The sequence below is a fragment of the Oreochromis niloticus genome, linkage group LG17 (assembly GCF_001858045.2).
Source record: "Oreochromis niloticus isolate F11D_XX linkage group LG17, O_niloticus_UMD_NMBU, whole genome shotgun sequence".
Classification (NCBI taxonomy): domain Eukaryota; kingdom Metazoa; phylum Chordata; class Actinopteri; order Cichliformes; family Cichlidae; genus Oreochromis; species Oreochromis niloticus.
Genome location: NC_031981.2, coordinates 5,217,575 through 5,231,480, shown reverse-complemented (window position 1 = coordinate 5,231,480; position 13,906 = coordinate 5,217,575). Strand labels below are relative to the sequence as shown.

General features: G+C 40.6%; 1 protein-coding gene across 2 annotated transcripts in view; it reads right to left on the bottom strand.

Annotated features, from left to right (window-relative positions):
- tbc1d22a (TBC1 domain family, member 22a) overlaps nt 1–13,906 on the bottom strand; it is a 156,802-nt gene that overhangs the window by 88,247 nt on the left and 54,649 nt on the right. Inside the window, exons 8-9 of one of the 2 annotated variants that reach the window (XM_005451751.3) lie at nt 12,584–12,646; nt 4,351–4,465 (exon numbers count right to left, since the gene is read on the bottom strand). In XM_005451751.3, coding sequence (XP_005451808.1) covers nt 4,351–4,465; nt 12,584–12,646 — 178 coding nt within the window. Of the gene's footprint in view, nt 1–4,350; nt 4,466–12,035; nt 12,102–12,583; nt 12,647–13,906 lie in introns of both variants that reach the window. The other variant, XM_005451749.4, reaches the window with a different exon arrangement.

Sequence of the window (13,906 nt, the reverse complement as noted above, 5' to 3'; positions counted from 1 at the left end):
TTGGTAAATTGCAGAAAATTAATGGGAAATGTAAAATAAAGCATCATTCCTCTTGAATACTGTCAAATGCTCTAAATGTGGATGGATTTGCTTGAATTCACTCATAATTAATCTCACAAAAATTATGTTGCAACTCTGATTCATTTAACATCACCACATTCAACATAAAGAAGGTACAAGCAAAGTATTTCTGCAACCCAAGGAGGAGCTCACTCAATGAAAGGAACCCTCCTTGATGGTGATATCAAAGATCTTATACTGTAAACTGTAAATTATACTGTCTATAGCAGATTTCAGGTTAACCAAATACTTTAAAACACAGTAAATCTGTGACCACTACAAGCTTCTCTCTCGTCCAGAGGGAGTGCATACTACAGGATTTCCTCTCAGCAAAGGAAGTGCATTCAGGATTGGAAAATCCAAATTAAAGAGATTTTTCAGCACTCTTCTTGGGGAGAAATGTCCCCCTAACTACAGCTGAAAGGAAGCAATTTTAGTATCCACTATAGGAGCAGGGTTCAGCCTTCAGAGTAAAATCTAATCGGATATGGAAAGTTCTCTGTCTGAAGAAGAGATGGAAAGCAGGAAAAAAATATCACCTCTGCAGCAACCTCCCTGATGCATTTCATTACGCTCAAGCAAGCACCAAGCTTAATTCCACTTAGTTCAAATTTGCCTGTTTAGGCATAACCATTGCAGTCTTTTAGTGTCTCTGCTGAAACTGCAGGGAAAAAAAAAAATCTGTTTCGTACGATGTTAATAAGGTCGTCGTACTTATAAAAACATTCTCTTTTCAGTATGTTTTTTCTTTTTTAAAATATAATGCTATTGAACCTGCCTCATTATCATGAAAATTAAAATGACAGGTAAAATTACAATAAGATGGAAATTTTAAGACCCTTTCCATCAAAATAACAACAAGAACGTTTGCAGAACTGGCGGGAAGTAAACTGTTGTTGTATATTATAGTAGCTTCCCTGTAAAATATCATTAAGTATTGTTTTACAACTGTAGCTGCCAACACTTTCTTGCAATTTAACAACTAAGCAATTTAACGGACTACCTCAACTTCTGTGTGGACACGGTCGCCCCTGCTAAGACAGAACGGTGTTATCCTAATAACAAACTGTGGGTAACACAGGAGGTCAAAGCTGTCCTCAACATGAAGAAGGCGGCCTTCAGGAGCAAAGTGAAGGCGGACATGAAAGCAGCACAGCGGGAGGTGAAACGCTGCTTGAAGGAAGCAAAGGACACCTACAGGAGGAAGGTGGAGCAGAAGTTGGAGAGGAACAATATGAGGGAGGTCTGGAATGGTGTGAAAACCATCACAGGCCACAACACCAAGAACAGCACAGTGGGGGGGACTGTGGAGAAGGCAAACGAACTCAACTTCTTCAACAGGTTTGACCAGCCCACAACCCCCCCACCCTCACCCTCACCTTTACTACAGAGCCCTCTCCCTACTCTCCTACCTCCCTCGCTTCCCCCCTCCCTGACACTATGACATCCTCCCCCTCCTCCTTCTCCAACCCCTCTCTAAACAGCACGACAGCCTCCCTCCCCCCCTTCCAATCATCTCCCATTGTCACAGTTGGACAGGTCAGGAGACAACTGAGGAAGCTTCGCCCCAGGAAGGCAGCAGGCCCAGACAAGGTGTGTCCTAGGATGCTAAAGGCGTGTGCTGCTGAACTTGGGGAGCCGCTACAACAAGTCTTCAATCTCAGCCTGCGACTGGGAAGAGTGCCCGCCCTCTGGAAGACATCCTGCATCGTCCCGGTCCCCAAAAAGAACCGGCCCAATGAGCTGAATGACTTCCGACCGGTGGCACTGACGTCACATCTTATGAAGACTCTAGAGCGGCTTTTCCTCAACCTCCTCCGACCACAGGTACGACATGCCCAGGACCCACTACAGTTCGCCTACAAGGCGGATGTCGGAGTGGAGGATGCCATCCTGTACCTCCTACACAGAGCCCACTCACACCTGGACAAGGGAAAAGGCATGGTCAGGATCCGGTTTCAATACAATCCGGCCCTGTCTGCTCCAGGAGAAACTAAACAGGATGCAGGTGGACCCCTGCCTGGTCGCTTGGATCTCCGACTACCTCACTGACAGACCACAGTACGTCAGGCTGAAGGACATCACGTCGGACACTGTGGTCAGCAGCACAGGAGCACCACAGGGAACTGTGCTGTCCCCTCTTCTCTTCACCCTGTACACCTCTGACTTCTGCTATAACTCTGAATTATGCCATATTCAGAAGTTTGCAGACAACACGGCCATCATGGGGTGTATCTGGGATGACCAGGAAGAGGAGTACAGGAGCCTGGTGAGGAACTTTGTCACATGGAGTCACACAAACCACCTGCAACTCAACACTTCAAAGACCAAGGAACTGGTTGTGGATTTCGGGAGGTCCAGACCAGGTCCACTGCCAGTTCAGATAGAGGGAGAGGAGGTGGAGGTGGTCAACACATACAAGTACCTCGGGCTGTGGGTGGACAACAAACTGGACTGGACATGCAACACGCAGCACCTGTATAAAAAAGGCCAAAGCCGACTGTACTTCCTCAGGAGGCTGAGGTCTTTCAACATCTGCAGGAAGCTCCTGAGGATGTTTTACCAGTCGGTGGTTGCAGGAGTACTTTTCTATGGCGTGGTGTGCTGGGGGAGCAGCACAGCAAAGAAGGACTCATCCAGGCTGGAGAAACTAATCAGGAAGGCGGGCTCTGTGGTCAGCATGAAGCTGGACACTCTGGTGACAGTGGCAGAGAAGAGGACATTAAAGAAACTGATGGACATTATGAACAATGCCGGGCATCCTCTGCACACGGTCGTAAACAATCAGAGGAGTCTATTCAGCGACAGGCTGCTTCTCCCAAAGTCAAAAACCAACAGACTTAAAAACTCCTTTGTCCCACACGCCATCAAACTGTTTAACTCCTCACTGGAGGGGAGAGGGAGGAGAAACAGGAGGACAAGGGAGGGCAGGAACAACTGAGCTGTAGGTGCTTTTTTACACTGTGCAATATTTGCAATATTTGTTTTTTGTTTTGTTTTTTTCTTATATTCGACTGTGCAATAATCACTGTGCAATATACTCACTCAAATGAGCAATCCCATTTATCCATATTGTATATTCTGTATCTATATATGTGTATATGTGTATATATGGTGTATTTATGCTTATATCCTTACTCTCATTCCCCTTAATGTAACTGTAACATGCAACTTCTTTCGGTGCTTTACTACTGGAAACTGAATTTCCCGGAGGAACCCACCCGAGGGATTAATAAAGTTTCATCTAATCTCTATCTAATCTCTAATAACTTGTTAAATTGTTGCCTACCCTCACCCAAACCCACAGGTTGGTCCTGCTGGAGTTTTTTCCTGTTAAAAGGGAGTTTTTCCTTCCCAATGTCTCCAAGTCCTTGCTTATAACGGTTCTGATTGTCAAGGATTTATCCCTGCAGGGTCTTTACCTTACAATATAATGCGACTATATGCAACTGTGGTTATGAATTGGTGCTATATAAATAAAAATGTTTTGAGTTAAATTCACAGTGTATATACAGTGCAGTAAAGGAAAAAATGCTACAAAAAATAACAAGCAAAAAGTTCCATCTGGTCATATTTTCAAGTAGTTCAAACACATTTAAAAAATAAATCAATAAATAAAAAATAAAATGTATATCCCACTTATACTGGCAATCGTATTTCTTCCAACTGCTTCCACCCTTCTCATGTTGAGGATCTGAAGCAGTGTTTATACTGTCAGAAGAGTTCAGTGTGAAAGTAAAATAAAGCATTCATCTACACAAACGTGGCACAACTTAAACGCTCACAGCAGGAGGGCCCTGGAGAAAAACAGCGCGGTGTGCACACGCCTACATGTGTCATGCTCTCTCACACACATACTGTACACAGTCTAATTCCTAAGTGTTAACCAGAATGCTTTGATAGATGGAGCTTAAAAGCACATTCGAAACACTAACTGTAACCAAGTGTGTGTCTGGATGAAAGCAGAAAAGAAAGAGGGATTGAAAAGAGGGGCTAGAAGAGGGCACAGAGCTGCAGGAGGAGCTCTTTGGGCACAGAGTTGTGAAAAGAGAAACGGTCTCGAGGGTCCCGGGGTTGATTTCCTGTGACCTGTGGTGATGAACCGGCCAGTAACCCCTGAGTCTCGCCAGCTACAAAAGGTGCCACTCTGCACTGCCGAGAGCGGCACTTTCAGCAGAAGGGTACCAAAAAGAGATGAGTGATCCTTATTTCAAAAGAATAGCACACAAAAGATTAGAGAGTGTTAAAGTGAAAGTTAAAAAAAACAAACGGGGAGGGGTTGCCACTCACCAATATATTCAAAGACGAAAACGACGAAGAATGGTGTGACCAGGTCGTTGATGCCTTGCACGTAGCCGCTGGCTGGATGCCGGATGGCCCAGATAAACAGGATCCGCTCAAAAATCTTAAGACATACAAACATACACAGACAGAGTACCAATGCCATGAAACTGAAAAGCAATAATTTTCTATATGGCAAAAGCTTCAATTCAGCAAAAGGTTAGCATAAACTGACTTTATGGGGGGAAAAGGGAGAAGAAAAAAAGATTCAATCCAACACTCTAATAACGACATATTCATAGATATTTTTAACACAATGAATGACAACATTTCAGACATTAAGCTGGTTGAAATTGGAGATTTAAATCATTAAAGCATAAATGTAAGAAAGCGAGTGAGGTGTGGAAAAAAGCATAGGAATCATTTCAGGCGTGCTAAGCTGGTAAAGAAGAAAAGTTGAGCTCATGTCATGAAAAGCAGGTTTCAACTCTGCCACATTAGCTGATCATCTACTTGGAATACTGCTTAAACCCATCTCTTGAAAAACTAAAGGTAGCCTGGGGACTTTTGATCACTTGTAGCGTATTTTTTCCTTTTTTAATGGGCTTTGTTTGGTTTCTTTTACAAAAGCATAATCTGGCTGATCTACAGGAGGTCATACATATACACTCCATTTTAATTATGGATGTAGCATCAAGTTCTGAAAAGTGAACCAGACTCGTAAGTGTCAACCTAAATTCTTTCTAATGGCCAGCCAAAGGAGGGTGGGGGGTGACACCTGTGGATGCAGAAAAAAAGTCTAATAGTACAGAAGTCTACTTGCTCACTTGATTTATGAGTTCAGCTGACACTTTCCTGATGAGTTTATGATCTGGATCATTAGTTTCTAGTCTCATCTGATGCAACACAATGTTCATTTTGTAGCTATTGGTCCAATTCAGAAAAAGACAATAATGCAATGTCTGCTTTAAGATGTATTCAGTTCAATTCAATTTTATTTATACAGCGCCAAATCACAACAACGGCCTCAAGGCGCTTTATATTGCAAGGTAGACCCTACAATAATACATCCAAATCCCAACAATCATATGACCTCCTATGAGCAAGCACTTAGGCGACAGTGGGAAGGAAAAACTCCCTTTTAACAGGAAGAAACCTCCGTCAGCACCAGGCTCAGGGAGGGGCGGATTACTGTCATCTGTTTTTCAGTCACATCCGCCCCTCTCTTGTTCAGGTGCACGGAAAGTCACTCAACCTCAGCTGTCAGCTGGTCAGCTTTTGGCTAAATGATTTTATTTTATTTTATTTAGAAAGAGGGTCAATACATATTAATGAACATTTTAACAAATGTAAATATGCCAGATTATAGCCTTGGGCTAATTTTCATCTGCAGTTTTTGGCTTTAGGCCCGAGTTATTTTTCTTTGCAACCTAAGTAGTGAAAGGACAAAAGATGCACCTCATTAACCAAGCTAGTTAGATAACACTATCGTCAGCTGACACAGTCACATAGTTTAAAGTAGAGCTTGAGCAATGCTGAATTTTTGAGCCCGATACCAATACCAATACTTGGAGAATTAAAAATCCGATATTCAAATATGCCAGGCATTTTTTTTTCTTTGAGACACATGAAGTGAACAGATTTCCCTAAAATTTGTTATGTGTAGTTAGTTTTTTACGCATTTATGCTCCACCTGAATCTGCTTAGATCAACTGGTTAAGTTCTTGGTAATCCAAAAATGTGTTGTCAAGAGTGGAAATTGGATAGCGCCCTTTGGCGGACAAACTATGTGACATCAAAACTCAGAAAATGGCCATAGGGTGTTTCTACCATCTCTTCTCTACTGCCAATGCCGATACATCAGGAATTAGCTATTACATAATATCAGCCTGCCAATATTATCTATTGTCCACAGACCAATAAGCCATCACAATGACTGCCTGTTTCTTTGATACAGACAAAGTAAATGGAAATATTTGAGAAGATGAACCGAGATGTGCACTAATTATGAAAACAGATGAGCAACATCCACAGTTAATATGAAACATTTCTTTGGCTCTCCATCATTAATCAACACCTCAGTCTTTAGCTCCTCAGCTGTATTTCTTCTTCTTCAAAAACAAAAAAACCTCACTTTGAACTTTGTTCTCTGATTCTGGTGTTGGTCTCCTCCCTCCTCACTTTGTCTCTGTCTCTTACTCTTCCCCTTTGAGTCAGTCTCCTCCATCTCCTTCTCTTTCCCTTCTTTTCAACCTTTTTTTTGCAAGGCAAACACTTCCATCTTTGTTATGCGCGGCTGTTTAATACTGTCAGCCCCAGTGAATTAGAAGAGGCTTAATGTTTAGCTTGGTTTTTTCTGTTGTGCAAATGGATTTCCCTACAAAATACGAAGACGGACACACATTTTTCTTACACCTTGATGTACTGAACCCATCAAGCCCTTATGTTTTGGTGACCATGTCAGGTTTCTGTCACTTTCTAAATAACCTCATGCGTCATTGTTTTATGGTATATAACATGGTCATGGTAATGGGTTTTTTGTTTGTGTTTTTACTGGGAAGTGTCTCCACAAAACCCTCGCCTTTTTATTTAAAGTAATTCCATCATTGCTAAGACAGTGGAAGAGAATGGTAAGCTCTCCCTGGCTTTCTCCTCCACACCTCACACCACCTCTTTCCCTATCAAAGCCGCATCCATCAAACACAGGAGAGGTGCTGGTGAGAGCAAGGGGAGTGGGTAATGGGACTTTCTTTTCATGCAGCCTCAAAAGCCGACATGCATATTTCACATTGGCAACCGCTTTGAGTGAACTCATGCACACAAAAACTACCCGGTCCACACCCGTTTTACTGTGAGGACAAAGAGTCTAAACTCTGTATGTTTGTCTGTGGCATCATTTGGATATGAAAGCGAGAGAAAGCGCAGCTGCAACTGAATATTTTCTTCAGGAGAAGATAACATTAACTTCATTTGGAGAAGTCCAGTTTAACTTCAGATTCTCCTAATAATAGAGGCTATTTTTTGGGTCACAAAATCAGCTTTTCTGTCTCCTTTGTCAAAAAACTATTGTTCAATTCCATTAGCTCCAGTCCCCCAAGACCAAGATAAGGATAATCTCGAGAGATAAAAAGGAAATTGTTACAAGAAAGGTGTCAACTCAAGAAAATCTTCATTGATGTCTTGTCCAGATTTTGGGGAAAAAAAAGACGTATCCTACATTCAAAACATTAGTCTCTTAAATATCCTACATTAACTATACGAGTCGCTTACATTTGTTATGCAAAGACTAAAATGAAAAGCTTGTGGTATATGGCTCATACTGTGCTGAGTGATAAATCCTGCTCTTTTAGCCTGTAATCACAAATTGTATGCAAAACAAGACACTCGGATCTTGTAATTGCTGATTATCAACATCTCCTGAAGACAATATTGTACTCCAAAACAAGAAAAACTCCAACGCTTTAGATACCACTTAGGAAATCACTGCAGAATTGCTTCAATATCCCTCTCTCCCTGAAATGGAACAGACTGTTGACTGCCTTCCATCTTGACTAAATCTCCGGAGCCCCAGAGACAAACAAGTGAATGAAATGAAGCAGAGGTGATTTTCAGGTGGCACCGCAGCAAGCATAACCATATAAAAAAGGGGAGGGGGGCCTTGGGAGTCTGTTGCATACCAAAATATATGAGGAGCACACTGCTTGAATATTTCAGTGCATGCTGGTGGCTTTTATTTAGCACGCAAGCGGGGAGAGCTGATGTGTGGGGATGAGAGAGAGGAAAACATGGGATCTGGGAGAGGGGAAATGGAGGTAAAGGGAAAAATACAAACATCAGATGAAGTAATAGTGCATACTGTAGATAAGATACTTGGTAGAAAACAAGCACCCAGCCTCCTCCTTGTCTGATCTCATTTCCATGCTAAGCTCCCTGCTTACAGCCTCGACATGTATCCTGTACAAAACAGGGGCAATGGGAGGTGGCACTGCCTGGGGCAAAGTGTGTATGTATTCAAGTGTTTGCACATATTATAGGTCTGTGCACTCTTGAATGACAGCAAACCTCGTCAGTTTCTTTCACTTACAGGTACAAGAGAAAGTTTGGAATTAACATAAGTCTTCATGTAAGTCACAGCAGTCTGACTAAACAAAATACACAATCTTATTTTTGCATTAGCAGTCACTTGCTTGGAGGCCAGATAGGAGCAGCAACCTCTTTCAGCAGTAAACACATCCAACAGGAGGATTTTAGAAACGCTAGTGTTTCAGTGCATCCACCTTTCTTTGGATAACTGAGCAGCCTTCTTGATTTGACCATTCCAAGATATTACTTTTCTTCTTTTCTACTTATCTACTAAGTAAAGCCTGAAAAATTCTGAATTCATTGTTCCCCTACTGACTGCAAAGCATCCAGATCTTGAGGCAGCACAGCAGACCCAAACCATGATGCTCCCTCCACCATGTTTCACTGTGTGAATCAAGTTTTGGTATTGGTGTGAAATGTTTTGACTTATTTTGGCGTTTTATTTTTTAACACAACATTGCACATTTTGGCATAAGATCATTGTTCTATGTCTGTCCTATAGGTATGAAGAAGTTAATTACCACTCTTGTTTAGCACCAGACTTCAGATATGTGAATAAGTGGAAATACACTCTTTGTAAGCATTCTGGCATCAGTCACGATGATGGTATTTGGCTGAGGTAAAGAAAAATGAGGCATAACCATTGGGGAATTTGGGATTTTAAAGGTTTTACAGACATAAGTAACCATAAGTTGCTAAAGTATATTATTAGTATGATTGGTATGATTAATGTTTTTACTACACATATGAATAAAAGGCCAAAAAGTTAATTAAAATATTTAATTTCTTTTAAACAAGTTTTAAATCTAAACCTTTTCACTGCTCAAACATTTCATCAGCATCTAATTTCTAATCTGTACCAGCGTTTATAACAGCCAATAAATGAAAATTAGAAATATAATGAAGAGGCATGTGAGACACCCTTTAACCACATGAGTGTTGAAGTTGCATGGTTTATCCACCAGAGGGCACTCTGCAATTTCCCTGTTGGCAACATCCCTGTTAAGAACGCCACAATTATAACAACCAGATGATCCCCGCACAGTCGGGTAGATCGTAAATTAGGAAACAAAAAAACTACACTAGCAAATGTTAGGAAAATCTGCTTATGTTTGTGTCTGAAAGAACAAAATATCGGCTCAAATATCGGACTTTTAAATCAAAATATCAATCCTATCATTTGGATTGATATAAAAAATAAACCTACACATGACAAATTTTCTTTACTTGTAACCTTGTATGTTATTCTGCTGATAACTGTCCCTTTATATTCCCCAGCTATAGCAACAGTTGAGTTTAGCTTGTTACAAAAATATTATGACCTTAGCAGTGTAGTCATATGAGGTGCTGAAATGCAGAAAACAGAGTTTCACACAATTTAATACATACTAAGAGGTATTTTTAACAAAAGTCAAGAAATTACTAGACTCTTTAATGACCTGCGGCCAACTTGACTCTTGTGAAACATCAAGTGGTCTTTTGCAAAATAAAAATAAATAAATAATAATAATAATAATAATAATAAACATTGTGACCCATCATTTCGTGTTTTCGTTTGTGCTACTTTTCCATGAACAAATTCTGATTGGGTGGGTTTTTGTTTTGTTTTGTTTTGTTTAAGTGGACACATGAAGAAAGGTTTTAGTAACTTACAGAGATTTCTGCTTGCATTTTGCTGTTACCTTTGGATTCTTATCCCTCTCTTTAAGATTACAGACTTTGTTCTTGGTGTGTTTTCCAAGCTTTAGGACGGAGGTTCTGTTAACTTTTCCTTAGTCTGCATTGATTGATTACTCCATGTGTTCAATGAAGATCAAACCACATTTTCACCTAAATGCAGAAATCCCACGATGTTGTATGGATGTCTGAGTGTGTATGTGTGTGCTTCCTCGCACCTATGTGCAGGTATACACACAAAGCAGCTCGGAGCCCTGGGCACCTCATTAGCCTCCACCTCATTATGGAGTTTTCTATCTGTTTTTTCACTTCTCTGCTTCTCAGGCCAGTGGTTCTACGCATGACAGGCCATCCCTGAAGCACTAGAATAATAAGATAAGCTTAACCCAATATAAATGAATGGAATCAGGTTAATGTCCATGTTAAGTTGCACTGGGATGCTGCACTGATAGTCCCTCAGACCAGTGGAGTAAACTTCTTAGAAGAATTTCATAGCTAAAAGAATTTTCACAGCTAAAGACCACTAACCATACTTACATTACTACAAGTTATACTGTAACTTGCAATGAGTAGATAGTTAAGGTTTCAAGCCATAACCTGGCTTATAGTTTCTCACACAGCCCCGCCCCTACTCTGGTTTTACACTTCATTTTTATTGAAGTGTGACATTCTGAAGGGAGACAACAAATCAATCAGCTTTTAAATGTCTTCACTGATATAACTATTAAATTACATGTGAACTGACTATTGTCAAGAAAAACCACTGATTTGTGGTTACGACAACTTTGTCACTTTGTCTAACTTATGTGTTTTAACAAATTACTTCAGAGCCAACTACACCATTTAACACAAATTACCTAGTAAACAAAATCTATTAATTAAAACTATATTTTTTGAGTATTGATTATTGTAGGTTCTTAGAAAGCATCTCGAGGTGACTATTGTTGTGATTTGTGGCTATATAAACATAACTGAATTCAACTGAATTGAACTAATAGAGTGTAATGACTTTCACTCCAGTTTGGAAAAGTTTTTTTATGAACATTACAAAAACTCCAGTACACAGTATATGTAGACTTAAGATGATACTGATTCATTTTAAGTGGCTAAAATCTGCATTTACCCGTCAACAGCACTTCAGAGAAACTGAGCAAACCCGATCTGAGTGAAATCAGCTGACATTTATTTTATACGTATGATAAAATATGCAAAAGCGCAGCAGCTCTGTGTGAGAAACAAATGCCTTTAAAGCATTTTTATGCATTTCTACTGATTACCATGAGAAAAAAGGTGCTTATGAGTTTTCCTAGCTTTTAACCATATTGTCCAATGTGCACAACTGTGACTAATAGTTCAATGTTTTAAACATAATGCTCAAGATGTTTTGAAGAAAATGACTTCTTATATCGGCCATAACAGATCACCCAACTGTAATAAGAAATGCTTCAGTAGAACTAACGAAGCACAACAAAAAGATATGAAACTGCCAACCATGCAGAGTGAAAGTTAAAAGGGATCTAATCCCATGCATGTAATTATTAAAATCATGTGTGTTCTTCGCTTGAGCTGCTGTGTATGTGTGTGTGCCCCATGCAAAATCATGCAGTGTGCTTAAGCGAGGGTCTTCCCATTTTACACTCGCAGGCAGATAGAAAAACATTAAGTAAATAAATCAACATACTGAGACTTGAGTTGAGATGGTATTTTTACTCTAACACTCAACTACTCTTCACAGTTTGTGCCCCGTTTCTTCGACCTATATCGTTCTAATTATGGTCATGTTTTTCCCCTCTTTGTAAGCCATCTCACATGTTCTGTTTTTAAGGTGTCCAACATCATCAGTGCCTCTGATTACGGGACCAAATCTGCCTAAAAGCAGAAAAGGGAAAACCCTGCTAGGTGAGGTGGTGTGTGTGCAGCTGGAGGGGTCTCACCTCTTGAACAGAAGCTTGTTGAAAGAGAGGAATAAGAGGATTAGTTCTCGGTATGTCAATGTGAATCTGCAGAGAGAAGGAGAGAAAAAAAAAAAGACAAACACTGAAGCAACGGGCAGGTTAGCACAGATTTGGCCATTACAGACAGTGACAGAAACGGAGAGCGAGAGGAACAGTTAGTGGATTGGTGTCCTTGATTGAAGTCGGACTGGGGTTTCAGTTTTCTGAAATGGATAGCAGCCGTGGTCTTGAATGCAGCACTGCATGTGAGTGCCCGTGCATGCTGAGACGCCTCTACGATAATATGTGCTTGCATCAATGTGTGTGTGTGCGTTTATGCATGTGCGAGACCACATTTACACCATTTCAGAGTGATTACCCCGCAGACGAACGATACGACAGGCGGACAGATTCGTCAGAAGGGAGCCAGGCGGATGCAGGGCGGCAGCTGGAGCCAAGCCAACTGAAATAGCCCGGTCTGTTTGTAAGAGTGCGCAGCTGGTTACGGGACTGGGCATTGGGTCTACATCCAGTCCTGTCCACCTTACCTCTGTCACCTTTGGCTGCAGCACCAAAGATTCAGGACTCATCCTAGGAATGTCTATGTGGATCTGACAGCAACACGGGAGAGAATGTGTTAAACACACACGGACACACACACATAAACACAAACACACACAATATAAAAGTCCTCCACATGTACTGCATTTTAAGCTAATAATCTGTTCAGACTTTTTCAGGTGTTATAAAGAAATGACAAAGGACATAAAGTGGAGTTATTACACTCACACCCATTTCTATATTATATGTTAAAATGTATAGGGTAGCTTTGCATGATTACTTATAATCCTTATTCATCTTATAGTGTACCGTGGTGTAGCTCGTCAGTTCATCCACTGTTTTCAACGAGCCATTCTAGCTAGCTTTCCCTTTAAAGCCAATGTTCTTCTGAGTGGCTGCCCCTCACAAACAGAAGGTTTGAGCAAAAGATGGGTGGGGCCTCAGACGCCATATAATTTACACGTCTTCTGTCTTAATAGCATACATAGTCAAGAGCAGTAATAAGTAGAACTTTGAGCATTTGGCTCACAGGGATGACTTTCCACATATAGTCATGTTTCTACATCGAAGAAGTTTTTAGAGGTCTGGCTTGTCTCTTTGTTGGTGCGTTTCCAGAATTACTTAATGTAATGAACAGATTTGCATTAAAAATATCTAATGTGGAGCGTGGCCCATCTTAGAAATGGTTAATATCTGGCACATGCATGCGTCCCTCTGCAACAAAGCCACACTACTAACCACAGAGCCACCAAAACTTACTACAAAGCAATACTAAATCCTTCTGGATTAAATGAATCAGTTGAAACAAGGTATGGAAGGAATTCTCATCTCGTTTGAAGCTTTGGTCATGTTTAATATGAGCGTGCACCATTTTCTTAGAATATATGACAGAAAATAAGCTAAAAGTATATCAAGGCCACTTTAAAATTGGGAAGTTCTGGTATTTCCTCGTCCTGCTTCATATTCATATAAACTGCACTTGTGGTCTTTGAGAATATAATAATTCTCTATGTAAGTTTCAGTAGCATTCAGCTCACCGTTTTAAAATTGTATTTTGACATTTGACATTTTGTAATTGATAAGGCCATCATAAATGAAGGGTCGGTATTTTCCTCCTCTAGTGGTCCAAATATTTTTAATGCAACATCACCAGAAATAAACCAACAAAATGCCAGACATCTCCACACAACACTCTTCTCTGGTTGCTTGAAAAATAACAAAAAAAGACCAAAGCTAGATTTTTTTTAGATCACTTTCTCCTGGGGAAGAATGAAACTGCTGCAGTACATCAAAAGGGTTTGCAGTTCAAG